The sequence below is a fragment of the Malania oleifera genome, chromosome 1 (genome assembly GCF_029873635.1).
Source record: "Malania oleifera isolate guangnan ecotype guangnan chromosome 1, ASM2987363v1, whole genome shotgun sequence".
Lineage (NCBI taxonomy): Eukaryota > Viridiplantae > Streptophyta > Magnoliopsida > Santalales > Ximeniaceae > Malania > Malania oleifera.
In genome coordinates, this window is record NC_080417.1 from 1,527,363 (window position 1) to 1,554,162 (window position 26,800).

At 34.5% G+C, this 26,800-nt stretch overlaps 2 protein-coding genes across 3 annotated transcripts; both read right to left on the bottom strand.

Moving 5' to 3' along the window:
- Positions 1-605: 605 nt before the first annotated feature.
- Positions 606-5,640, bottom strand: LOC131151635 (uncharacterized). 2 transcript variants are annotated; one of them, XM_058102914.1, is made up of 6 exons: positions 5,455-5,640; positions 5,222-5,309; positions 4,734-4,824; positions 3,360-3,444; positions 2,911-3,067; positions 606-1,013 (listed from the first exon to the last, which is right to left on the bottom strand). In XM_058102914.1, the coding sequence occupies exons 1-6, from the start codon at positions 5,494-5,496 to the stop codon at positions 898-900; spliced, it is 579 nt and encodes a 192-aa protein (XP_057958897.1). In that variant the 5' UTR covers positions 5,497-5,640; the 3' UTR covers positions 606-897. The 2 variants fall into 2 exon arrangements, with proteins under 2 accessions (XP_057958897.1, XP_057958905.1); XM_058102922.1 differs by lacking the exon at positions 5,222-5,309 and having other exon boundaries at positions 5,455-5,614.
- An 8,565-nt stretch (positions 5,641-14,205) lies between these two features.
- LOC131151650 (HMG1/2-like protein) lies at positions 14,206-15,964 on the bottom strand. The gene is made up of 8 exons (XM_058102934.1): positions 15,625-15,964; positions 15,492-15,546; positions 15,262-15,366; positions 15,054-15,111; positions 14,888-14,932; positions 14,729-14,809; positions 14,532-14,624; positions 14,206-14,428 (listed from the first exon to the last, which is right to left on the bottom strand). The coding sequence occupies exons 2-8, from the start codon at positions 15,536-15,538 to the stop codon at positions 14,408-14,410; spliced, it is 450 nt and encodes a 149-aa protein (XP_057958917.1). The 5' UTR covers positions 15,539-15,546; positions 15,625-15,964; the 3' UTR covers positions 14,206-14,407.
- Positions 15,965-26,800: the final 10,836 nt, after the last annotated feature.

Sequence of the window (26,800 nt, forward strand, 5' to 3'; positions counted from 1 at the left end):
ATGAAGGAAGATGAAAGGAAAATGGGAAAACCTTCCTATTTTCTTTCTCCTTTTCTCATGTTTCCAAGTTTTGATAATCAAACTGAACACAAATAACTGCAATTTCCCAGATACGTGTAGATAAGAGGAGAAAGGCAGAGGACCACTGGGGTCATTACTTACCTTTGATGTAAAGATTGGTGAAGATTTTGCATGCCAAGTCAGTTTCCAGAATAAAAACTTATCATATACCTGCCTCCACATAGAATTTGGGACCTAATCCCTCGCTCAATCCCCCCATTTGTGGACATTTTCCTGAAGTGGCAATATGAAAACCACAATATATCGACAGATGAGATTGAATCAGTAAAAAATAGGCGATCAGTTGATTCAATACTGCAGTGGTAACACGAAATTGGAAGAACATCCTTACAAGTATTTCACCCATTCTTGCATGGCAAATGGTGTTAAGAAGAGTCGCCCAACTGCTGAGCCCTTAACAAGTAAGAGCCCTTTATCACTAACCAATGTGTGCACGCGCACTCTTTGTCCAGACTCCAGGGAATAAATGGGACTAACAGTTGATTTTATTTTTTTTTTTGAATGCAGAAGTTAAGTCCCGATGATTGTTTTAAGGCATGACACAATTTTAATAAACCAAGCAGTATGAAAGTAACAACAATAGCCAAAAGCAGGATGTTTTGTCGTCCCACATAAATAATCAAACATTTTTCCCTCATGTGGGTTCAGGGATCATGAAATATAAACTGCAATTGCTTCTTTTCTCAAGCAAAAATCTATTTGTGCATTAGCAAGAAAACGATTCAAGTACAGAGCAGAAGGTTTCATCCGGCACAAGAGTTCATTTGCAGGCAGAAGAAAGCAGCCAACATGAGTTTACTGCCATACTCAGCACATCTAATGCTTAGGCAGTAAGTCTGCCAACTGGGACCAAACCCTCTCTTTAAGAGCATCCCTGTTGCTTGTGTTCAGTGTAAAAATGGTTGCCCCTCCATGATTCCTCAACCTTGCAACTGTGAAATTCCAAAATTATCAATTCATCGTTCTAATTTTTTCAACTATTATACTCGAAAAAATAAATCAAGCACAGCATGTCAATTAAGGGTGACAGCAATGACCCATGTCTGGCGATTCAATACAAAGTGGCTTTTGAAATCAAAAGCTGCTTTTATTTTTTTTAAATGAAATTTTAAACCCAACTTTTAGTGCCCTCTAATTTCAAAATTAATAAGTGATTTTAAAAGCCACTTTGAGAATTGGGACCGAGTTACCGCCTCCACTTTCAAAATTAACTGGAGACTTTTACAGCAGCTCTCAGAAAAGTAAATTTGCAAGTTTAGAGGGGATAAAGCATACTTAGTGCTCAAAATTTCAACTTTTTTTTGAAAAAAATAAATGCAGGTTTGACTTTAAAAGCTACCTTTCAGATTGCATTTTCCGACTTACATGATGCTGCTGCACAAAAAAATGACCTACTGTGAACGTGCAGTAAATTTTTTGCACTAATAAAAATTATAGAAAAATTCGAACAAACTTATTTTTGTTTAAGGGTTCTTTTCTCATCATGCCAAGTCTTTTCCCGGGTATCCTACTTAGGACAGTGGCACACCGCCCAGTCAAGAACTGTGGGCTATAAAGAAAATATAAAAGGTCTATACAGTAGAGAAGAAACAATAATATTTTCTTTTCTTGGACCAAGAATTTAGAAACCACTAACGTTAGGCCCATGTTTCAATGTGATTATAGAATTTTTAATTTGAACAGTTGGGCCACTAAAGTAAAAAGTATACAAAAGAATCCACAATGAGCTGAGCTCCTATGGTTTAAAGTGCACATGCAACTTTTCCAACTTCTGCCTCTGGCATCAAAAAAGCAATACTGATTTTTAATGTTTTTACGATGCCAACTTGGTTTGAACCTGAAATCATGCCACGTGGCGGAAGGAGCAGGAACGGAATTTTGATGCACACCAATCTAAAAGGCTATCATTGTCCGTAAAAGGAGCACATGAAATAGAATAAGGAAGTATTAAATGAATTTAATGGATAACAGAGCATACTTTTTTGATGTATTTTATTGGATAATCTTTGAAGTCGTCTTTGTTTATCTGACTTTCAGTTCAATTAGCAGGCCATTTTAATGTAATTTTTCATTTCTTATTTCTCTTTAATTGTATTTTTTTTTTTTTTTCTGTTTCGAGGATTTCTTACCCTCATATCTGTACTTTCTTTTCTCTAAATTAAGTTTACATTTCATCAAGAAAAATATTGGATCTGACGAATCTTAAAAGATCTGGCATTCACATTACAGGTTTTAGTAGGTAACACCTCTGGCAGATTACTAATAATATATACTAATACCACACCGCCAAGTTTTTCAACCTTTTATGCTACTATTTGCGACTTGGGCACTCGAGACTCAATAATTCACTTGTTTGTATTGTTTGGTAATATAGGTTTTATGAAAACATTTGTCTCAATTCTTCTTATGATTTAGAATTGACTAATGGTGCCTCTCTGGTATAGATTACCACTTGGATTACTAGCGTCCACAGCTTCTTCAATTGCCCATGGGGGTATTGCCTTCGTTGATTTTGGGTGGTCTTAGTGTCTCAGTAGCCATATGCCATTCACATGTACTCGAGAGGCAAAAAGTCCATCCATTTTTGTTATGTCAGCAACATATACCAGTTAAGTGGTGCATGCACTGACCATCATGGCAGCTCATTTCACATTAAATACTATAATGGCCCAATTGATCCAATTAGAAGTTTTTGACTCTCGAAATTAGACCTAACTTTAGTGGTTTATAGATGTGTGATTCAATATTTTTAAAAGAATTTTAGGTGCGTGCCGTCAATTTATAGAAATAAAAAGTTATTTAATTAAGAGATGTGCAAGATGGACATACCTCCAGGTACATCCCTGCCAAATTTGGGAATGGGGATGGAAGCCAACACCGGGATATTTGATTCTAGAACTTTCAACACTGCGGGTAAGAATGAAGAGCTGTACAACTCCATTTTTCCAACCTCATCAATGATGAAGAGATCAGTGTCTTCTTGTACCTATTAACAAAATGCACAAAACATTTAACCAACAGCTTCTATATTTTTTATTGTCCAAAATCATCTAAAATTAAGAAATATTCATGACTTCCACACAAACTCATTAATTCGACCACCGATCAATTTGCAAATATTCAACATAGGAAGAAAATATGAATGCAATGTTCCCCCAGGGTCAAAAGTGTAGCATCTCTATTTTGGGTCACAGCCCAATTCATAAATAAAAAATTAATTAAAAAAATAAAAAAAAAAAGATTGAGCATTCCATCTTGTGTTTAAGCAAACAACCAACCTGCAACTCAGGCAATGCCAGCGACTCAAAAGATGCAACATCTACTTTGTACTTTCCAACACTAGGCCATCTTATAGACTCTGGGCTGCCATTGCAAAAGATGTTTTAGCTGGAAACAGAAGAAAGTCAATAAAAGTATGACACAACAGTAGATAGCTCACAGCAAGTTATAATCAAAATGGTTAAAATTTAGCAGCAAATAACAATCTGAACAGCACATACATACAAATAAATAAAAGAGTATTATTCATCACTTTCTAAGTTTATTTTTTCTTGTTCACTTTGTAAAAAAGGGGGAAAAAATGTAACTCTTCATAAGTGTCAAATCAGATTCAAAATTTCAAATAATGAATCAAAATCTTAATCTTGGGGACTAAAAAACAAGTCAAAGTAAGATGCAAATTTCTAAAAATCTATTGTACAATAATGTGCTTGTGCATAACAAAAAATGCACTAAAAATGAAATATATTGATGGAAATTGAATGATATGTGCCTAATATGTGCATACACATCTATGTAAACTGAAAAGTATGCCATTGATTAGGAAGTTGAAAAAGTTATGGCTCGCCTTTAAATTGTAAAAATGTTCAAATGTCCCCTTGTTTAATCATGTCCAGCTTCAAAATAAACTATTCTAGAGGAGAACCAATCAAATGGAGACTTTATGGCTTTGTCAAGCTATTTAGAAAAAGTTAAGGAACTAAAATTTTTAAAACAATTCAAAAGAGGGATAGGAGTAGAATGATTTTGTTTATTTGATTCTAGAGGAATCACAAATGGATAGTGTCAAATTAAGAGTTGTAAGATCCATGCTCAATTTTTGCTTGTTTTGATCTTGCTACTAGATTGGAATCAATAGTCCAGAGAATTGAATTGAATCATATTATTTGAATCAACAATCACATGACTTGAAAATTACGCAACCTTTTTGAATGTAAAGCATTTATATAATTTGGCTTTAAAAAATAGGTTAAAAAAAATAAACTTGGCAAACAGTGCAACGACAAGCCAGAAGATATGGAAGAGGTTTATGAGCATTTTGCTCACTTATAGAAGTCAGCAAGGTCAAATGCATGTTATGTTGGGTGATTTTCACATTTGTAAAAAATAAAATAATGAAGCAACGGCACAAATTTAAAATTTAAAAAACTAGCTCTCTAGATTTGAACTTAAATAAACACTAGTTAAATACATTAACTCAAAGGCATACATAAGTGTGGTTGGTGGACGAGATAAACATCACCATCAAGAGGAAAACAAACTTAAAAGTTAATGCAATAATGTTGTTGGTGAACAAAGTACAAGCTGAAATTGAACTGAAATCCAAGAAAATAAATTTTTGAAATGCAACACAAGGGATAGAGAGTGTGTACCATGTGTTTGTTGAAGAAGCTAAAGGCCCCTTGCGACCATGTAAGGTAACAACTTCAAACCCTACCCTCTCACTTCCTTGCCTTATCTCACCTATCATCATCATCATCAATTCATCATTACATTTGAGAGTTAAATTCACTTTCAATCACCAAGATTTCTTTAAATTACTCAATTTTTTTTCCTAACCCAGTCACTCTACATTCTAAATCAATACAATTCACGTGCAAACCTACAGAATTTATTGAACTCAACTTGCAAGGATCTAATACGTATTGTGACTGAAATTGCAACAATATAGAATGTATAGCTAACACAAAAGGGGAAAAATGCACCGACAAAGATACAAAATTTTGAAAAATTCAATGGCCAAAAAGTGCATTTCCACTCTCGTCATCTTTTCAACAATTCGTTAACGTGCAAATGAAATCTATAGATACACATCAATACAGCAAGGATAGATAGAGCAATCGAGAGAGAGAAAGATTACGAGTGTAGAAACCCTGAACCTTTAAGTTAGGGTTTGAGGTTTTGAGGCTTTCCAACACTCTCATGATTAGAGTGCTCTTTCCTACTCCCTATAAAAATTCCATCCGAGAAAAAGCAAAATAAAAATGAGATCAAAAGCGTTATAAGCAGCTCTAATCGAAATTTCGATTCAAGAAATCAAGTTACACGGAAACACAAACAGCAAAACGTTTATATATAAAGTGATGAACCTACGGGAGGCCCGGTGACGAGGAAGCATTTCCCCGGAGCTGCCATTCTCTTTTTCCCCCGGAGACCTAAAGCAATGGCTGCAGAGGTGGCAAGAAGTCATCTAGTGTTTCTTTTACATATAGTTTTTTATAATATCATCACTCTATTAGAAGGAAACATCGCCGATTAGTATGTTTAAGGAGTCATAATTTATTTACAAGAATGTGTAACAAATAAAAGGAACAAAATAAGCAATACGCACGAATGGCAAGTCAATCATTTCCGCTAAAAGTCACTCTTAAGCATCACTCATGGAGTCGATGTTACTGGCCACTAATGTTAATCGAATTTTGCTCCTAGAATGAGTGACTTTTTGCTACAATCCAAACTATCATAAACCATAGAATTTTTGTGTAATAAGGATCATCTTTACCTTGATCCGCTCTGATCCTCCTAGATATCACCATGGAAGTATGCCATGAGATGATAAGATGTCAAGCGTTGCCTAACCCTACTCATCTAAATGTATGAAACAATTATTGATCCATTTTGTGGCATAAACTTAGTTGACGAGACAAATTATGCCATGGGTAGAATACTTGCAAAGGAAATAAATCCTAAATGGTTGGGCACTAAGCACTTAGGGTCGTACATGTCTCCAGAGCACAATTTTTGCGTGTATATGCCAACATATATTGAAGTAATCATAGAATGGCGTCCTACACACTTTGAAATTGGAATGGGTAAATGAAGATTTAGCATCCCTTTATAGCACAAGCGCTGCAAGATAGCACCACTTAATTGTCATCCAAAGAACATAGTGCAAGTACATTTACTTCCTAGTTGAGAGGTGGCACACGATACTATTCCAAGGCATCATTAGGACTCTGCATTGGGTACTTATTTATTGCATACTATGGAATTGAGGTGGCAAAAAGAAAAATCATCAAAAGTTTCTCCCACATAGGGCTTACTATGTCATCCTCTCTCTCACTTTTTTTTTTATCTGAAAATTATAATTATAAGACCAAATGGATATGTACAGTATCACTGGGCATACCCAAAAAAGGGAGAACAAACTCCCGAACAGACAACTACAAAGCAATACAATCAAAAAGCCACACAAAGACTCAGATCAACTACTACTCAAATACACCAAAAACCTGGGCAAAACCAGGGACCAAAGGCCAAGTTGACAAGCATTCATCAACTCATTCAACTACTACTCAAATACATCAAACCTCGGCATGCCGAGGGACCAATGGCCAATCAAAAGCATTTACATACAAAGGAAAGGAAACTTATCAAACACAATCCTAAAAATGTGGGTCTAAACCACTCTGACAATTGCATTCGGGTGTGTAGCACATCCTTCAAATTTCCTTTTGTTGCGAAAATCCCACAAAAAGTAAATTGTAATGGCCATGCAGGTTCTTTTAGCAACCTCCTACACTCTAGTGCCCTTTGCTTCTTTACGGAGCCATTTGAGAGCTGCTTTGATAGTATTCATTGATCTAGTATTACCAAGCCAACCCCTCAAAGCATTCCAAACAGTAGAGGACAACCTGCATTTGAAAAACAAGTAGTCAATAGATTCAGCATCTGAATAGCATAACACACAAGACATTGTCAATCCATCCATGCTGAAAATTATCACAAGTCTGTAACTTTCCAATGGTGCTGAGCCATAAAACAAATGAATGCTTAGGGTCACACCCATTTCTCCACACCTGAGCCTGCCAAGGGACAATCCTTCCCTTATTCCTCCAAAAATGGTAGGCATTAGGACACATGAGCTCTTTCAGTTGGGTTTATGGCTTGTTCGAATCCCCACACTGTAGAATCAACAGGGATTTAATCTCAATAAGTTTCTTATACAAAGCGGAGTCATCATGTTTAGTTGTTGCATCCCAGATACTACCACCCCTCAAGTATACATGATTGACCCGCTTAGCCCACAGGGAATCCTTTTTATCATGGATGTTCCACGGGGCCTTAGTGATAAAAGCTCTGTTCCATATTTTGAGGTCCATCACCCCAAGACCACCCTCCTTTTTTGGCAAACAGACTATTTTCCAAGCCACAAGGGGTCTTCTTCTACCACCCCACAGAAAAGCCCTGCATAGCTTGATCACATGATCCAAGACAAAATACGGAATAGGAAAAATAGCAAGCCAAAAACATTCCACTCCTTGCACAATAGAATTAATTAGTTCCAATTTCCCTGCATTAGATAAAGACTAACCAGGCCAAGAGCCAATTAAATTAGCAATCTTATTAATCAGAGGAGAATAATGCATTGAATTTAGTCTAGATAGGGCCATTGAGATCCCCAAATACCGAAATGGAAACTCCCCAACCTGAAATCATGTTAAGTCTTTAATAGAATTCATAGTATTGCCACATATACAAGCACCATAAAGATTTGATTTGAGAACACTTGCTTCCAGCCTAGAACACTCTGAAAACAACCTTAAGCAATCCATGATCCCCTTCACCGAAGAGTAATGACCCCTAGAAAATAAGATAAGGTCATCTGCAAAAGCAAGGTGATTGATCTTGAGCTCGTCACACCTTGGATGAAATTTGAAATCAACATTGTTCTCCAAGGACTTGAGCAATCGCGAAAAGTACTCCAAACATATGACAAACAGTAAAGGGGATAGGAGATCTCCTTGTTTGAGGCCCTTCTTCCCTTTGAAGTAACCAAACAGGCATCCATTTAGAGAGAAGGAGAGGGAAGTAGTGGTGACACAATGCATGATCCAGTTCACCATCTTTTCTAGGAAATTAAGGTGTTGTAACATCTTTCTAAAAAATGACCATAAAACAAAATCATAGGCTGATGTGATTGGTGTAATCCCAAGTGGGAGGTGAATTTGAGATTTTAAAATTTCTTTCTAGGTTAAATCAGATAACAACAGTATTTCGCAACCTTGGATTTTTATAAACATTCTCAATTCCCCCAACTAATGAAGTATGCAGATATTTAAAATAGATATGGAATTCTCTACAAATTAAATATTTGCATACAAACATCACATCATATTCCATTTAAATTTAAAGGTGTGTATGTAAAAAAAATTTACCAATTAATGCAAACATACAAGAGTGCAACATATCTCATTTAAATTAAATATGTGCATGCAAATAGATTTATCAGTGAATAAACAAGCATGCACATATGAAAATAAAAGTGCAATAAGTAAATGAGAGAGAGAGAGAGAGAGAGAGAGAGAGAGAGACGATATTTGTTATCGAGATTCAGCCAAACCAGCCTACCTCTCCACCTTAGGCATATCCCCTAAGGATTTTACTATCCCTGCTCACTTAAACGGGCGAAGCAGAAGCCATTACAACCTCTCCTTACGGGACAAGGAATACCCCAGGTCAATTATAAAGTTAAGCCACAACCATACAACCTCTCCTTATAGGGCAAGGAGTACCCCAGCTCAATTACCAGGCTGAGTCTAACCGGTCTCCCTTACGGGATAGAGAAACCCCAGTTCAATTTATCGGGCTGAACCAAACCAGTCTCCCTTACGAGGCGGAGACTCCCTAGTTTAATTTACGGACTAAACCCAACTGGTACAATAAAACTATTTTTGTACATATAAAAATGCTTATGAAAATACAAGTATAGATGTACAACAGTAAAACTCAAATATGCACTCTATGATGATATGAAATATGCTTAGAGAATAAGGGCGTTTTTCTTAAAATAAAAATTGCAATCTTTGAAAATAATGTATATGATAAGTGCTTCAAAGATTTCACCTTAATAAGAAATTTTCTCCAAAAATATTTTTCAATTTGAAGTAGGAAAACCTAGGATTTTGGTTTTTTAAATGATTTTTGCAACATAAAAATTTGTCTATGAAAGCAAGGATGCAAAAATAAATGTCCTAAAATAAAAAAACTCTCTTTCAAAAAGTTTTTTTTAAATGATCAAAAAGAAAGAGAGTAGGAGTTCAAAAATTTTGCCCCAAAGGAAAGATTTTTGTAATAAAAATAAGTTTGGGGAAACTTTGATTAAAATAGCCTAAATATATTTGACAGAAAAATTTTGACTAATCAAAGTTACTAATCAGACTTATAGAAGGGTTATATATAGAGTTTGGGAAATTTTAACCATTGAAGGATACGCTCGATATTTTGAAATTGTTTAATTAAAAAATTAAACGTGTTTAAGCACTTAAAGTTACCGAAACTCAAGAGGTTCGGTCGACCGGAGCAAGGGTCAGTCGGCTGACCTCACTCAAAGATTTTGAATTTACTTGTAGGTTCGGTTTGCCATGGGAGGTGTCCGGTTGGCTAGACAAGGCGATTTTCCAAACCTTCGTAGGTTCGGTCGACCGTAAGTAATGGCCGGTTTGCCAAGAGACCAAGTTCGGTTGCCTGGCCAAATTTAAAACGTGAAGACCGATCTGCTGAGGGAGGTAGAAAGGTCCAGTTCTATGGTCGGTCGACCGTGGAAGCCATGTTCAATTTAGGGCCGGTCGGCCGAGGCTTAGTCAAATATTTGACTTCTGGCCTTAAGTGTGATCGGTCGACTGAGGTGATTTGAACTATAAGGGTTCAGTCGATTAAGGTCTTAGAATACCTCGGTTTTTGCCCTGAATTTGACTCTCAAACAATTCCAAAAATTTTGTATGATTTTATTCTTTTTAGAAAAAGGTTCTTGGTGCAAGTGTTGGGTCTCCTATGGTCAATCTAATGTCGTCTGAACTTAGCAATTCATATCGTGCAGATGCATATATTATTACAGACCAAGTATAAAACTAAAATGTAATACAAATAAAATCAAATGTCTTCTTCTTCTCCTTTACTCTTTTATCTTCATGGAATGCACTGATTGGTGTTCGTCTCAGTGCTCTTTACGGCTTCCATTTTGCATTCATCACTCGTGCTTAAGGAAATATAAACATGTTCACACTCAGTTAATGAGATGATGTGCTCAGTTAATGAGATGATGTGGTTTGTCATTATCAAAATAAGGATCAGACTCAAAAAGTCAACATAGGCTTTTCTCAAGTCTACCTTTAGCATGCACCTAGGCGATATCCTCTTCCTAACATACTCTTTAACCAATTCTTGCACCATGTATATATTCTTAATCATACATCTTTGGCTTATAAAGGCGGATTGGGCATTGTTGACCAGCACTTCAAGTCGAGGTTTAATCCTGTTAGCTAGGATTTTTGCAATCACTTTATACAGCACATTACAACATGAGATAGGCCTGTAGTCATTTACAATGTTTGCATGCTGAGATTTGGCAATTAGCACAATTGCTTTTCGGTTGATTTGCTTAAGGAGTTTTCCATTTATCAAGAATTCATTAACTGCCATCGTGAAATCCTTCCCAATGATACTCCAAGCCTTCTCAAAGAAACACGATGTATACCCATCAGTACCTGGGGATCTGCCTTCACCAATACTAAACAGGGCTTCTCTAATTTCATATTCAGAGATAGTATCCACCAATTTCAGAGCCTGCTCCTGATTCAAAATGGGGCCACGAGCTATAATCTGTGGGTCAACTGGAGAACAAACAACATCAGTCCCCAACAGATTCTTAAAGAACATCAGAAACTCCTCAGCCACCTGCAGTTGTGACTTTGTGCACTCACCATTTCCTTTATTTATATAACTGCGATATGGTTTCTAGCCATGTGCCTTTTCATTAGGGAGTGGAAGAAAGTTGTGCTCCTGTCACTGTTATTAAGGTACTTACATTTAGCTTGCTATGCCAGAAAGCTTCTGTTAGCCTCCTCCAGTCTCACTGCAGTTTCCCTCATGGCCTGACCCTGCCTCTGTAAGGCTTCATCCTCCGGATTACCATGCAAACATTGTTGAGCAGCTTTCAGTTCAGAACTAGCCTTTTCAGCCCTAACTGAGATATGAGAGAAGTACATAGTATTGAGGCCTTTCAAAGGAATCTTCAAAGCCTGCAGCTTACTAGCCATCCTAAAAAGGTTACATCCCTGCACCCTGATTTTCCACCCATCCTTCACAACATCCAGAAAACTCTCATGTTTCACCCACATGTTAAAGAATCTAAAAGGCCTCCTTCCAATACCTTCCTCCTCAAGCAGTGTCACAATGCAGGATGCATGGTCAGAGAGAATGCCAGGGGTTGGAAGCAAGCATGAGCTCCCAATCCAGCCTGAATCCACTCATTGTTAACCACTGCATGATCCAGTTTGCACCAGGTTTTGTTGTTTGTCCATGTAAGAAAACACTCTGATGATCTCCAGTCTGACAACCCATTTTCAGTAAAACATTCCAGCATATCTCTTGTTTCATAAGCAGCCACCGGATTGCCATTCCTTTTCTCCATAGCTTGCAGAACACAATTAAAGTCACCCAACAACATCCAAGGGCCCAGGTAATTAAGACCACACTGCCTTATGCTTTGCCATAAGGACCTTATAGCCACAGTAGTATGAAACCCATATACAAAACTGACATTGAAACAAGTAGATGAGACCAAACAAGTCAGGGAACAGTGTATTACCTGAGGAGTTTTATCCAGCACTTGGATATGCACTTTTTGAGGGTTTCATAAAATAAAAATCCTGCCAGCTCCATGCTCAGCAAAGTTGTTGGCCTGACACCATTTAGCAAATTTCCCTTTCATGAGCTTCTCCATATTAGTAACAGATAGTTTTGTTTCCAATAAACCTACTACATCAAACAAATTATTCTTAATGAGGCCCGACACCCCATTTTGTTTCAGGGGTTTATTTAGACCCCTGATATTCCAGCAAGTAATCTTCATGACTAACCTGGGATGGGTGGAACCCCCATTCCAGTTTCCTGCATGTTTGTTTTTCTCCTTCACGTATCTTCTTGCTTTTAACTATCATAAATTCCATACCCTGCTCCTTGCCCTTGTTACTCTAGAAAGCTGATTCAGGCATGGGTTCTTTACCCTTATCTGTAACTGCACACCCATCAACACCCCTCCAAGTAATCACACCAGTAGAAAGAGACTGTGTCTCACCCAAAGGCTCGACCCCCACACCCTTTGCTTTCATATGGATCTGGGCTTCATTCAATACTGGATCCCCACTCCTTGTGTCAATAATGTGCCCTGAAACAAGAGAACCCCCAATCTGAAGACAATCAAACAGTACGTGGTTCCCCTTTACATGGTCTCACCCAGTTTACCCTCCCCTCCTATTTGTTTGGGAGCCACAGTGACAGTCTTAGGGCCTTCCTAACGAGCCTAGTTCCCCTGAGCATAGCTAGGCTTACCCAAGATGCCCTTCCCTCCAGTTTGTTTGGGGGCCATCATGTCATCCTCTCTTTATTAGAAGGAAATGTTACTACATATAAGGAGTCGTGCAACATTTATTTACAAAAACGTCGTTCATATAAATGTATTAAAAACAGAAGGCTCATGTTATATTGACACCCAAGTGACAACTACAACACCTCTATGATAAAATCCATGATTCAAGTGCAATTTACCAGTAACACATTCTTATGTGCGTGAAGGATCAACATCCCTCCAAGCCCTCGATGATGCCCGACTTGAACCCATTGTTCTTGGCGAGTATTTTAGGCAAAAAAATATTTAACATGACCAGTTGAAACCCAAACCCTTTTAAACAGGGAACTTAAGAGTAGAGCTCTGCCCAAAGTTGCATATGCGCCAAAAAATGCCAAATTCTAAGAGGATCTCAATCATTAGCAATCACATGCAAACATTCAATCCCCAGGAAAACAGAGCATCCAGCCGACAAACAAAATTCTTCCATCAGATGAGCAACATACGTCCAAAGAAACACTGCATTCATAGATGGCATGTGCTGAATGGAACCATGCAGATTGCAGTCGGGGGCTTTGGCCCTATCCACCCGCGACCCTTTGACCTCTCTTGACAATGAAAAATTCATCACTTGCTATTAACCATGCGAGAAGACTCAAAATGAAGAACATATAACCTTTCATCGCATCATGACTGCCCTCTTGTTTACGAAGAAAATTTTACATACCCTCGTAATTTGTCTGATTGATACACAGAGTTTTAATTTTAGATATGAACAATCGAAATGAAATCCAATTTGGACCACAAGCTTATCAACAATTGAAGTGAATGCCAATGGACCACACGCATAACCTCCACATTACTTCATCCAACTCTTGGAACTTCACCAACGCCCAGGGGCCAAGTAATCAATCCATCATTATCACAATCTCTTAAAAAGGCACATAATTTCCAGAAATAAGCCATTAATTTTTTTTTTTTTTCAAATGTAATACAATTTAATGTTTATCCAAAATCTACACTTTATAAATTTCGAATTCAACAAAATATATTATAAATGTGTATTGTGTGTTGGCCATCTTGTTTCTATTATATTATTTTTAGATGTAAATGTATATAATACTCATGTTGAGTAGGACAACTTCTAAAACAAAAGAAAATATCCAAACTTGCGAAAACGAAACATCTGTACTTCATATCCACTTGTTGGAGATAAAATCATAAAATTATAAGAGAAGACTTCAATATTAGCTTCGCGATGACTACCCACTCTTCGGTCATTAGATTATGATTTGCGCAATTGGTATTTCCAAAGCCAGTCAAACCCACTCATTAGAAGAGGTTTCTCCATCGCACAAACTTGCAATTGCAGTAACGAGCCTAAAGCATCGCAATCAATTAATCGAAACAAGAAAATATCACATAACAAGATTCAAGGGAAGAAAATTTAAAAAAAAAATGAAAAATGGAAGCAAGATTGTCTCATACAACAGAAGAAAGATAACCCTAGCTTGATCATTGAACAAAAAATATCTAAGTACATAGACATTTACGCTTCAGGATCATCGTTCCTGCGACGGAATTTCTTTTCTAATTTCTTAGGGCAAAAAAAAAAAAGAGCAAAATTAAACTATTTAGCCAGATAAAAGTCACATCATATCCCTAGGAGTCATGCACATTTTCTCCCATCTCCCTCGTCTACTCATCGTCCTCTTCTTCCTGCGCAGAAACGCGACAAAAAAAAATTGTCAAGACATCGAAGAATATAATAGACTATACAAATTTTTTTTAAAAAAACACAATTGATGAAATATCAGCATACCTCTCCACTGTCATCTTCTTCATCCCCGTCGTCGTGCACCTCAGATCTCGACTTGTCAGATTCATCCTCATCGGATGCCTTTGCTCCCTCGGCCTAATAGTTTTAACCAGTTATTAGTTAAATCCGTGATTGTAAGGATGCTGGAGAAGAAGCATAAAAGAATCGTATTTTAAAATTAATTCATTCATTAAAATCACCATTTTCTTATTGTAAGCCTGCATAGTCTTGGTGTACTCGGTCTTCCTTTTCTCTGCCTTCGCTATGAAGGGAGCTTTCTCCTGAATTTTCTCAAATGAATCAACAACTGCAATAAAGACTTTATACTAAACGGGAAAAAGATCACAAAAGTTTCTCACCTCGTCGGTCAGTGACTTCCATTTATCTCCACCAGCTTTGCCGACCTGATTCATTCAGATAAGCCCGAGATACAAATACAATTTGTCATCGCATACGCGGATCTCAATAAACTATCGCTGTTAAATACCGTAAAAAATTATAGATCTAACAAATAAATTCACTTACAACGGACACAGATTTGTTGCCCGGATGCTTCTCCTTGTACTGCTTCCGGAATTCCTCCCTGTATTAAAGTTATGTATATACATATATATATATATATATATATATAAAGAAAAATCAGAGAACACAACAAAAATTAACCAAGGGACGAAAAAAAAAAAACGCATCCGCGCAATGAAAATTAGATCTAAATTTTTGAACTTTTATTTACATGAAAACAAAGAAGGCACTTGGCGGCCTCTTTGGCTTGTTCGGATCCTTCACGGCTTTCTTCGCCGCTTTCTTACTCGCCGCACCTTTCTTCTTTACGGAAAGCCTAGAACCAATCATTAAAAACAATCATAAAAATAAAAAACCGGCGATCATCGATCTAAAACTTAAATTTGTTGACAGATTAACACCCGTACAAAACTCAGGAGCAAACACGATGAGCCCACTCACCTGCTATCAGCTTTCCTAGTATCCGCCTTCGATTTACCTCCCTTCATGGCGAAACCTGGAGAGAAAACGAAGAAAACCGGTGAGAATCGGTCGTGAATCGGCGAAAATGGACAGGAATCGGAACGAGAGCCACCTGGTAGGGTAGGGTAGGGTTAGGGCTTCCGAGAAAGAGAGAGAGAGAGAGAGAAGAGAGCAAGAGAGACACTTTGGCTTTGATGCGTATGGGTATGGTGCGTTGTGCGTGGAGTGGAGGGAGGGGATAAGAAGGAGCTGAGCCGAGAGGCACCAAAATTAAAATTGAATCACGAACGAATTGAAGTCCGGGTGGTTTAGGCGGGATTTCAAAAATACTTGCCACGTCATCGATCCGTGCTCTTTCACTCTATTGGTTGCCTCCTCCCCGCTTTCCTTCACCTTCCTTCTCTCTCTCCCTTCCGTTGCGTTTTGTTTTTGTGTTGTGTTTCTTTGGCCACGGGCGGAACCGGTGAACACTGAACGGAGCGTTTAGATAAGAAGCTGTCAATTTGACCGACACGTGTTCTCCTGGGCCACTGACACGTCTTTTTCTGCAGGGCCTTGTCTCCAATGAGACCTAAAAAAAATCTCCTTTTATTTCCCTCAAATAAAAAATAAATAAATTTAAAAAAAAATCATTTCAAACGCGTCCATTTCCATAATTATCAAATATCCATTATTGTTAAAAATAAATATGAATTGGATGAGCCATAATTAATACTTGATGTTATTAAATTTTGTCAGACTATTAATTTGGTGAAAAAGATTTAGTGGCCGTTCGGTCCAATGTATGAGCCAACAATCAAATTGAAAGTCAATAACACTTTAATTAAATATTATATGATATTATATATTTTTAAATAAAATGCATTCAAAATAAAGTTATATTTATAAGTTAATATCAATTCAAAATCATATTCATATTCAAACGTTAGAATCCAAATTTATGGTAACCACCTTTTAATTTTTACTTGACAAATTTTTTATAAAAAAAAATAGCATAGAATCAAAACATGCCTATCTAACACTAGTGAAAAAAATATTTATATTTATAAAACGCATGTAAAATTACAAATAATAAAAGTAAAATGTTAAAATTTCAATTAAAAATAATAGAATCTCAAAATGTGCGGATTGCAATTTGAAACATGAACCAAATGGCAAATATTCAAAAACAAAAACATAAAAATATGTAAAAGTGTAAAATCAATTCGAGTCAACCAAATTAGTTAAAATCGCCGAGGTCAATCAAGATTTGACTAGGTTAATTGTGCTCTTAGTGTAACATTAAATCCAACTCAAATTTAAGTTTGAGTATAAAATTAATGTATATTACGATTCTTGTGAATGAGAGAATCGTGATTCCAGCTTAATTTTAAGTTTGTAAAATTTCTATGAATGGGGGAATCATGATTTCCATGCAAATGGAGTGGAATTAATCTCCATTCCATAAAATTAAACTCATTTTATAATTAAAAATATTCTAAAATAATAACAAATTCTACGAGTCTAATCCAGTTTATGCGATCATGCACCATTTATTTTGACAGATTCATGGATATTAAATTCTTACTCACTATCTTCTCTCAAGTTATTTTAGGTCTATCTCTACCCTTTCTACGTCCATTGTTGACTCTACGAATTCAATCCAATTTTGATAATGACAAATCACTTGATATTCCTATATTAAGCATACACGAAAAGATAACAAGTCAAGGAAACCATTAAGTAAAACATACATATCTTAACAAGATTCATGGAACTCAAAGAGTACGAGAATCAAGATGCAAGCGGCAAAATTCAATAACATCTTGGGAATGGGTACTTAAATCTCATGTATTTACATTTTCGTATGATTTAATTTGAGATTCAACATAACTTATAATGATTTTAGGATTCATACATTTCATGAACATCATTAGGGGACTTTCATTGACTTATAAATGTTTTTAAAATCATAAAAATTTTGTTTTATAAAATACCCTAGAAAATAAGCAAAGCAGAATTTTAAACTGAAAATTAATAATTAACAAAAATGAAACTTCGGTAGCCTGAACTCAACTTCAGTCGCCTGAAGAATTTCTTTAGTTGCCTGAAGATTAAGTTCGGTAGCCTGAAGAATTAATGGGAAACACAGAACCTGGCAAAAGCACTTCGGTCGCCTGAACTGAGGACCTCAAGCGCCTAAACTTGCCACTTCAGAAGCCTGAACCCTACTTCGGTTGCCTGAAGTTGCGGGAAAGTTTAAAAATTAGATTTTTATTAAAAGAACTTGCGAGCTTTTTCTTTGATCAAACGGTTGAGATCAATCCTAAGGGTAAGACACTATAAATACTAAATATCTAAACCCTATAACCAAGCTAAGACACACAATAAGAGAAAAATACATATTATTAAAAGAATATTGAGAAACTTGCTCTCATTGCTATACGATTGCCTATACTTCAATTTCTACTCATCGAGCTTGGACAAATCAATTTAGAATCTCAAAGGGATCTTTCTTATACATCTTGATTGTCAACTTGGTATTAAGGTTTGATCATTCAAGTTATTATTTTCAAGAACTTCTCATCTTATTACTCGTTATTGAATATCATTAGAAAAGTTTGATCTTGAGTGTGCACATACATATAAAAATTGTTTTTTAAAAGATCATTACTTGAGAAAGTTGTTTAGCTTTTTGGTTGATTGGTTTTTGATTCTAGAGTATATATACGTATATACATATAGTGTTCATAGAGCTTATTATTGAAAAATCTATTTTTGATTAAGTATTAAAAGGTTGATCTTGGATGTGCATATACATATACATATTTATTTTTTAAACAAGATCAATTCTTGATTAAGGTTCTGTGATTGATTGAATGGTTTGATTCAAGTGTATATTAAGTTAAAGGATTCATATTTTAGATATATTAAAACACTTGAATATATATCCTTGGTATTCATAAATATTTATCTTATTGAAGGATATTTTGTTTGGAAAACCTTATACTCAATATTTTGATATTTGAATTACATATCATATATCTATTTACATATTACAAAGATCGGGGTTCTGATTAAATATTTTGAAAGAAAGTTTTTGATATATATTGATAAAATATTAAAGATAAGACTTTTAACGAGTTCACATTAGACATATTTGTGCATCTTTACAAAGTGAACTAAAACCCTAATATACTCCAAAGCATTTCAAATATTTCTTTACTTAGGAGTTTTGGTTAAAGAAGGATTTGTGTGTTGAAGCATATCATACATAAACGATTGTATCGTTTCCATACATTATGAGCTTCAAGTTACATCATATGTCAATGTACTAGGATTTTGAATTGTACTAACTAACTTTTGTTAGAAGCAATATTAAGTGTTTTGTAGATTAAATTGTATTCAAGGTTCGGTTTGTGAACCGAGGTTGAGGAGAGAGTTGTATCTCTTGTAAGCAGCAGATTATGAGAGAGTTGTACCTCTTGTAAATAGCGGATTAGGAGGGAGTTATACCTCTTGTAAGCAGCAGATTGTAAGGGAAACTCCGTCCCAATTTAAGGAGCATGGATTATAGTGGAATCCTTGAGTGGGTTGCTCAAGGCGAGAACCTAGGCCGAGTTGGCTGAACCTCGTAAAATCGTGGTTGGATTCTCTCTTCCCTTATCCTTTTTATTTTCCGCATCATATGTCAATTTTTAGCTTGCTTGTGTTTGATGAATAATTTTACACGCACTTAATTGGGTAAAAAGGAATTCATTGATTTAGTAATTCAAATCAACATCAAATTTCAGCCATTAATTAGTTAAACATAGAAATAAGGATTGATTGGTAAATAAATTTCAAAGAATTTTTAAAATACCCAATTCACCCCCTCTTTTGGGATTACACCTAAATCAACATCCATATCTTCTGAGTTGTCTCTTTCTCATCTTATCTTTTATAGGAATTACACCAAACTTACCGCGAATATGTTCATTACTTAATTTATCTTTCAATGTTATACCATTCTTCCATCTAAGCATTCTCATCTCGACAACTTTTACTATTTGGATATTATATTTTTTCGTCGCCCAACATTTCGATCCATATAGCATAATTGGTCTTATAATTGTCTTATAAAACTCCATTTTCAATTTTAAGGGTATTTTATGATCACATAGCATACTTGAAACACTTTTTCATTTTACCCAACCTGTTTTAACTCTATGCATTGCATCATCTTCAATTTCTTATTTAACTTACATAATAAATCCAAGATATCGAAATCTACAAGTATTATTTATTTTTTCATTATCAAGTTTAATTTTATCTCTAATATTCCTCACATCATTAATAAAATTACATTTAATATATTTTATCTTATTTCTACTTATCCTAAAGTCTCTAAATTCCAAAGTTTCTCTCCATAATTATTACTCAACTTCTACTCCGTCCCTAGTATCATAAATTAATACAATATCATCTGCAAGCAACATACACCATGGATGTAATAACTAAAAAAAAAAAAAGTAGAATAATAATAATGGTCATTTAGTTAGTATCAAAACGAAAGTGTTTCTTTGTTAGGATCATTGATTTCATATTTGATGCCTAAGAAAGACCTTGTCTAAGTGCGTGCTCAGAGACCATTGCGGCTCAGTCGCTCTCCGGAGGTCGACCTGATCAAAATGAAATTTCATAGGATAAACATGATAGACACTATTTGTACATGTAAATAAGTACATATACATAAAATAGTGTTTTGACAGACATAATTTGTAGAAATACATAATAAGATAATAATAATATAGGTATCATATGTGGGACCCACATGAGTCTTGAAGTCGCGTGGGATTCACATGAGTCCTGGAGTTATGTAGGGCTCATAAAACCGTATAAGAACTATTGGAGTTACGTAGGACCCAATTAGGTCTCGAAGTTGTGTGGGGCCCACATGAGTTTTCAAAATTCGAATTTAATCATTTAAAAAAAAACTAAAACATGGCTTAAAAATAATAATAATAATTTTTGAAAAAATAATTTAAAAATTAATTAATTAATTAAATGGGAGTGGTGGCAAACACTCCCACATGGCCTCCATCCCCATCCCATACTCAACTTATACTTAGCCCATCCCTTGCCCATTCTTTAATTTTAAAAAAATTATAATTTCACATTTCTCCCCACACTTTTACAAATTCCACTTCTTCTCTAAATTTTTTCTATAAATAAGAAACTCTCAATCTTCATTTTTCACAAAAAATTTCAAAGGAAAAGAAAGATTAGTGAGTGAAAGAATTAGTGGTGGAGAGAGAATTTTTGAGTAAGTTCTCACTCACCTACTCTTTCCGATCTCATTTTTTAGAAATAGTTATTATGTTCGTAGCACAAGGTAAAAGAAGAGGTAAGTAGATTTGATTATGTTAGGAATTTTATTTAAAACTTATACCCGAATTTATTTGTAAGTAAATTTCGATTATGTTAGTTAGTTTCATAAAATTCCCCTGAGTTTATTTTTACGCGTATTTAATTATACCAATTTTATTTTTAATATACTTGTATTTATTTTTGGGTTAATAAATGTTATAATCCACTCGGGTAAATTTTCAGCATTTCTTTCTATTAAAAAAAATCATATATATTTTTAACACAAAAATTGTGTGATATGAGTTTATTTATATGTTACATTTTTATGAAAATATGAATAAATATGAGATTTTCACAAGATTATTTTAAATTATATAAATTATAATAAGATGATTTTTAAAACCCCTTATGACAAAGGAAGTTCATAATTACAGATGTTCAGTACTGCAGCTGAAAGTTTAAATGGATCAGAGTGCACCCGCATTGTTTACAAAGTGATTATTTATGTTAGTGGATTTCTCGTGAGTGCACACCTAGTTCCGGATCAGGATTTAATAAGGAAAATCTCACTTAATGTTTACGTACGTTGATTTAGTTTGGTCGGTCAGTCAATTAAGTCCAATTTTCGGACCGTACAACCCAGTCATGAGAGTAAACATGACTTACGGCAAACAAGCCTAAGGGTGATTTTTTCAATATATGTTCATACATATTTAATTACGTGTACATAGTTATTAATGATTTGAATGAAAAGTATAAGTTTATATGAAAATGGTCATTCTTGTGCCTAAATGACGATTTAAAGGAAACGTATAAAGAAAAGTATATGTATGTATATAATTAAATTTTTTTTTTATAGTTTTAAAGTTAAAAGTTTAATTTAACGGTCATAGTATATGGTTATTAAATTTTACTGTTATAGTTGATGGTAAAAGTTTTATGTAGAAATTTTTAGATTTACATTTATTTTAGAAGCAGTTTTGAAGTTATAGTATTAAATATTGTTTTACAAAATTTTTTAAAGTTCATTTTGGCTACACACTAATAATAATCTTATTTACTTACTAAGTGTCATCTCACCCCAATCATATTTTTACATTTCAGATAACTCTGAAGGACATATCGGAAATCAAGCATAGTAAGCATGCAGGTAGGAATAGAATAGAAAAAAAATGAAGCTTGATTATAGATATTAGAATAATGTCAGATATTTAGGCTTATGTGATTTTTCTTTTTTTGAAATAAATGATTGTAATATAGATAATTAGCGCTCTAGTTTAATAATAATTGAGTTTATTTACTTCCACGGTAAATCAATGGTAAAAAGTAAATATCCCAGACCCTTCGGGGTTGGGGTATTACAATGGAACCTCCTTTTGAATACTCTTAGTCAATTGGAAATAGTAAAAAAATATATAATAAAAATAATAACAACTAATAATAGTTGTTGTAACGACCTGCCTATTTTACCATAAATTTTTTTTTTAAAAAACCAACATAATAAACCTAATATAACATATTCAACCTGGACCCATGGGTAACAGGGGTATACCTGAAATACAACACTGATACCTAAGTAGTGGAAAACATAAAATCATATACATATCAAATTATCCAATCAACACAATACCAGAGTTTTACCCAAACTGTTATGTACATGTAAATATCCCAAAAAGATCAAAAAGACAAGTCTAGGATCATAATTCAAAAACCATCTAATCCTAACTCAATAACTCATCCTTCCACCAGGGTGGTATAAACTACCTCTACTAACGCGGAGCTCAGTCTGCTTGCCTGGCTGGATTTTCTGAAATGTTTTGTAAATTAAGGTGAGACACTTCTTAGTAAGGGAAATAAACTAATATCAGTGTGTGGTAACATGAGTATTATCGTGTACATAGATTATATTTGATAAAGCAATACGTAACATAGCTGGGGAAAAAAACATAATTTCTCATAACATGGTATATCATACTGAGTTTTTATACATAAAAATCATCTCATATAACTGTACATGAAATAATATCCTAGATGGATAGTTGGCTGTTGTCATGTCTTACTCCCACATAACTGGGTTGTGCGGCCCGAAGGCGGGACCTAGTAATGGATGACCGACCACGTTAAATTAACATAAGTCTGTAAGTACGATAGGTCTGCCCCTCCTGGTCTAGACACCAAAGGAACGTGTAACGCCCCGAACCCTTAAACCCGGGTCCGGTGCGTTATACCTGATAATTTCCTGATAGATCATAATCTATAACATACGCAGCAGAAAAACATAAATCATAATCTCCATATAACATATACCATAATACCAGAGTTTTCTATTTTCTATCTATAAATCCATAAAACCAACCATCACCTGCATTTCCATAAATACATACATCTCCAAAATATTTCAGTTTGTTCAAAAACATTCATTTCATAACTGACTTAAAACATAAAGACATAAAACATAAATTTTATGCATCCTAAAATTAATATAGAAATATATCCTTTTCTTTTTCTATTCCCCAATAATGTTATAAAAACGTTGAGTTCTTAAAGCTCGATCTCGAGGAAATCCTAAAAAAGATAAATTCATATTCGGGTGAGACACATCTCAGTAAGGGAAGAAACAATATATTAAAACAGTGTGTGGCCAATATGAGTTTATATATGACATATTATTTAACGTTTGAAAATTGTTAACATAATTTCTGAAATCATTCCCTGAACCTAATCAAACACATGCAAATGTTTAACCCACGAGATTACCCGAGGATAGGGGTGATTACCCGCCCATACAAGTAGTACCCCTCTGCTCTAATATTTAGGCAACCCAAAGGTCGCAACTAAAGCATACTAGGGCACTCACCTTATTCAGTAAGCCCTTAAATGATAAATTGATCTCGTACTCACACAGTTCAACAATAGTTTACTAGCAAAGGCCCTAAAGATAGGGAAATCTACCCGCCCATACAAGTAGGTTCCTTCTGCCCTAGTACGTTATACGACCACTGCCACATCTGTAGCTACTAGTGCACTCGCCTTACTCAGCAAGCCCTCGGGCAAAAGGTACGCCTTGCCCAATCGTAACACGTTCTACGTACGTACATACTTCTAATATCATAATACATCATTCTTTCTATCATTATTCAATCATACACATCTGTTCATATTCATAGTTTAACATTGCATTACATTTCACTTTAAGTGACTCTTCCCCATTTTACATTGTTCACATTTCACATTTCATTTCCATTTCATTCATTTCCCTTTTCATTTCATTTCATTTCATACCTAACATCTTTAAGCTATTTTACTCAACATCTTTTAACTGTTTTACCTAACATTTTTCAGCTGTCATACATATACCCAGCATCTTTCAATTGTTTTATCCAACATATTTCAGCTGTCATACATTTACCCAACATCTTTCAGTTGTTTTACTCAACATATTTCAGCTGTTTACCCAACATATTTCATCTGTTTTACCCAGTATATTTCACCTGTTTACCCAACATATTTTAGTTATTTACATGATTGCATTAACACATACAAGCAACATAGTCCATGTCATATTTTATTTACAATGCATTACTTAACCTACATATCATACATTTAACATATATTTCCACACAGCATTCTATTTACTCAAGCCACACAATTTAGTACTAAAATTCATACATTGTCTGTAAAATAAGTCAACCAACATTTAATGTTTATATTTTGAAAATACTTTTCATTTCTTACATAATTATCCTAAAAAATATTTTTCACTTTCATTAGTTCATTTTCGCATATACATATCTAATAAACAACTCTAAACTCGAAAAAATATAATTTAAACACTTGGCATTTTACCTATACCAAAACATATACATGTATATATAACATAATTTATTTTTCATTAAATTTATAAAAATTCTAATTTAATATATATTTTTCCTTTACCTGGTTTCTTGAACTACACCAATAGGGACCCCAAAAAATACCTGCAGCGCTCACCCGAATCCTGCAAAAATTCTAATTCCATTAAATTAATCATAAATAAAATATTATTTTAATATTTTCTAGACCCTTAAATACTAAATAAATAAATATACCTTTAATTATAGTCAAATTACCAAAAAATTTTAAATCTCACTCTCGCTTTAGAGTGGGATCTAGAAAACCCTAATTGGAAGTTTACCTACGTCAAAATGATGACAATCGCGATTAGGACCACGTGGTGGTACCTGATCGTCGATTTAACCGCATATTTACGGAGAAATTGAGAAAATAGGGAAAAATTACATTTTCCCAAGAGCAATGTATAAGATGTTCCCACAAAAATTTGCTCTAGTAGAAATGTCGACAGCGGAACCAGGAATCCAACAACACTTTCCGTTTTCGATCTATCGCAAATTCATCGAGAAATTGAGAAGAGAAATGAGTGAGACGGAGACGGAGGAACCTGAGCACGTAGGAAGTGAGAGACAGAAAAATGGAGAGGCGTGAATCAAAAGCACTGAGAGGTAAGATTAAACATTGAATTGGATTTCAATTTGAAATCCAATTCACTTAATTCTATCTTTATATTATTTTATATTATATATATATATACTTATTACTTTAACCATATATATATATACCATATCCTTATATATACACACCCATTATATAATTTACTTAATTAATTTATTTAAATAACATTTAATTAATTTATTAATTCAATCAAATAATATTCAATTAATTAACTAATTAATAATTAGTCTAATTTCATTTTATTTCATATTTATATTTATATTTATATTTTTTTCCATGCTATTCTTTTTATTTGTTCATTTTTATTTTATTTATTATTATTTTTTTCTAATTATTTTAATCATTTTAATTTTTTGAGTCTTTACAGGACGTCTGCACTACCATAAAACCACATCGACTGCCGATCTCCCACTACCCCTTACGCCAAGTGGTAGCACTAACATGTAAATGATCGTGATCATATAACTACGGTATCTTGTTTCGTGAAAGTCTTAACCAAACTAACTAGGTTCTGATAACATATAATATATTTCAAAATAATGATATATGACTATTTCATAATAATATCTGTCATGTTAATATTTTCATAAAATCTTACATAACATATCATATAAAATTCACGACCATTACGCCGATATGGCATATTATTTAAAATCACAATCCTTACGCTAGCATATCATATCAAATTCACGGCCCTTACGCCTGCATATCATATAAAATTCATGGCCCCTACGTCGGCATATCATATAAAATTTATGGCCTCTACATCGGCATATCATATAAAATTTACGGCCCTTACGCCGACATATCATATAAAAATCATAGTTTGAAAATCCCTATATCGTTTTTAATATTTTTCTAAAAATAGTAATAACATACTTATTCTGAAAACATAATATTTTATCATCATAGTTTCCATGGTAAATGTTACTCATACCACACAAAAGGGGTAATATCCAGTGCATAAAATATGTTCTAAAATCATATTTCTAATATTATACATGAAAACCATATTTATGATCAACAACATTATTTCCAACATAATTCTACAATATACATATTTACCTGAAATTAAATGTTGTAAAATAATAAATATATTTTCATAAGAAAACTGACTTAGTTTATCTTCTTACTTAACTTTCTGGGAAGCCCTCTAAAACACCCAAAATCACACTTGTGTGGTCACCAACTCTGTAGCGACCCGAATTTAAAATGGAAATTTGAGTAATAAAGAGAAAGGGAAATAGAGACAGAAACAGAAGGAGGCCGAAGACTCCGCGTTCGTCGACGACATTGCATTTGGGGAATAAAATAATTTTTAAGAGATTACCTAAATTCGTTGACGAACACAGGGTTTCGTCAACAAGAAAATACCGAGAAGGGTTCTGAGGCAGCCTGAATTTCGTCGACGAATACAGGGTCTCGTCTACGAAATTTATGAAGAACTCCTC

Bases quoted from the DNA above. Each gene is read 5' to 3' on its own strand.
- LOC131151635 (XM_058102914.1), bottom strand. From the start codon at position 5,496: ATGGCAGCTCCGGGGAAATGCTTCCTCGTCACCGGGCCTCCC. The intron at 4,825-5,221 runs GTAATCTTTCTC...TGATGATGATAG, and splicing joins GGTTCAGGGTTTCTACACTC to GTGAGATAAGGCAAGGAAGT. The intron at 3,068-3,359 runs GTTGGTTGTTTG...TTTTGTTAATAG, and splicing joins TGGCATTGCCTGAGTTGCAG to GTACAAGAAGACACTGATCT.
- LOC131151650 (XM_058102934.1), bottom strand. From the start codon at position 15,538: ATGAAGGGAGGTAAATCGAAGGCGGATACTAGGAAAGCTGATAGCAG. The intron at 14,810-14,887 runs GTGAGAAACTTT...GAGAAAATTCAG, and splicing joins GGAAGTCACTGACCGACGAG to GAGAAAGCTCCCTTCATAGC. The intron at 14,429-14,531 runs GTATGCTGATAT...GTTTCTGCGCAG, and splicing joins AAGAAGATGACAGTGGAGAG to GAAGAAGAGGACGATGAGTA.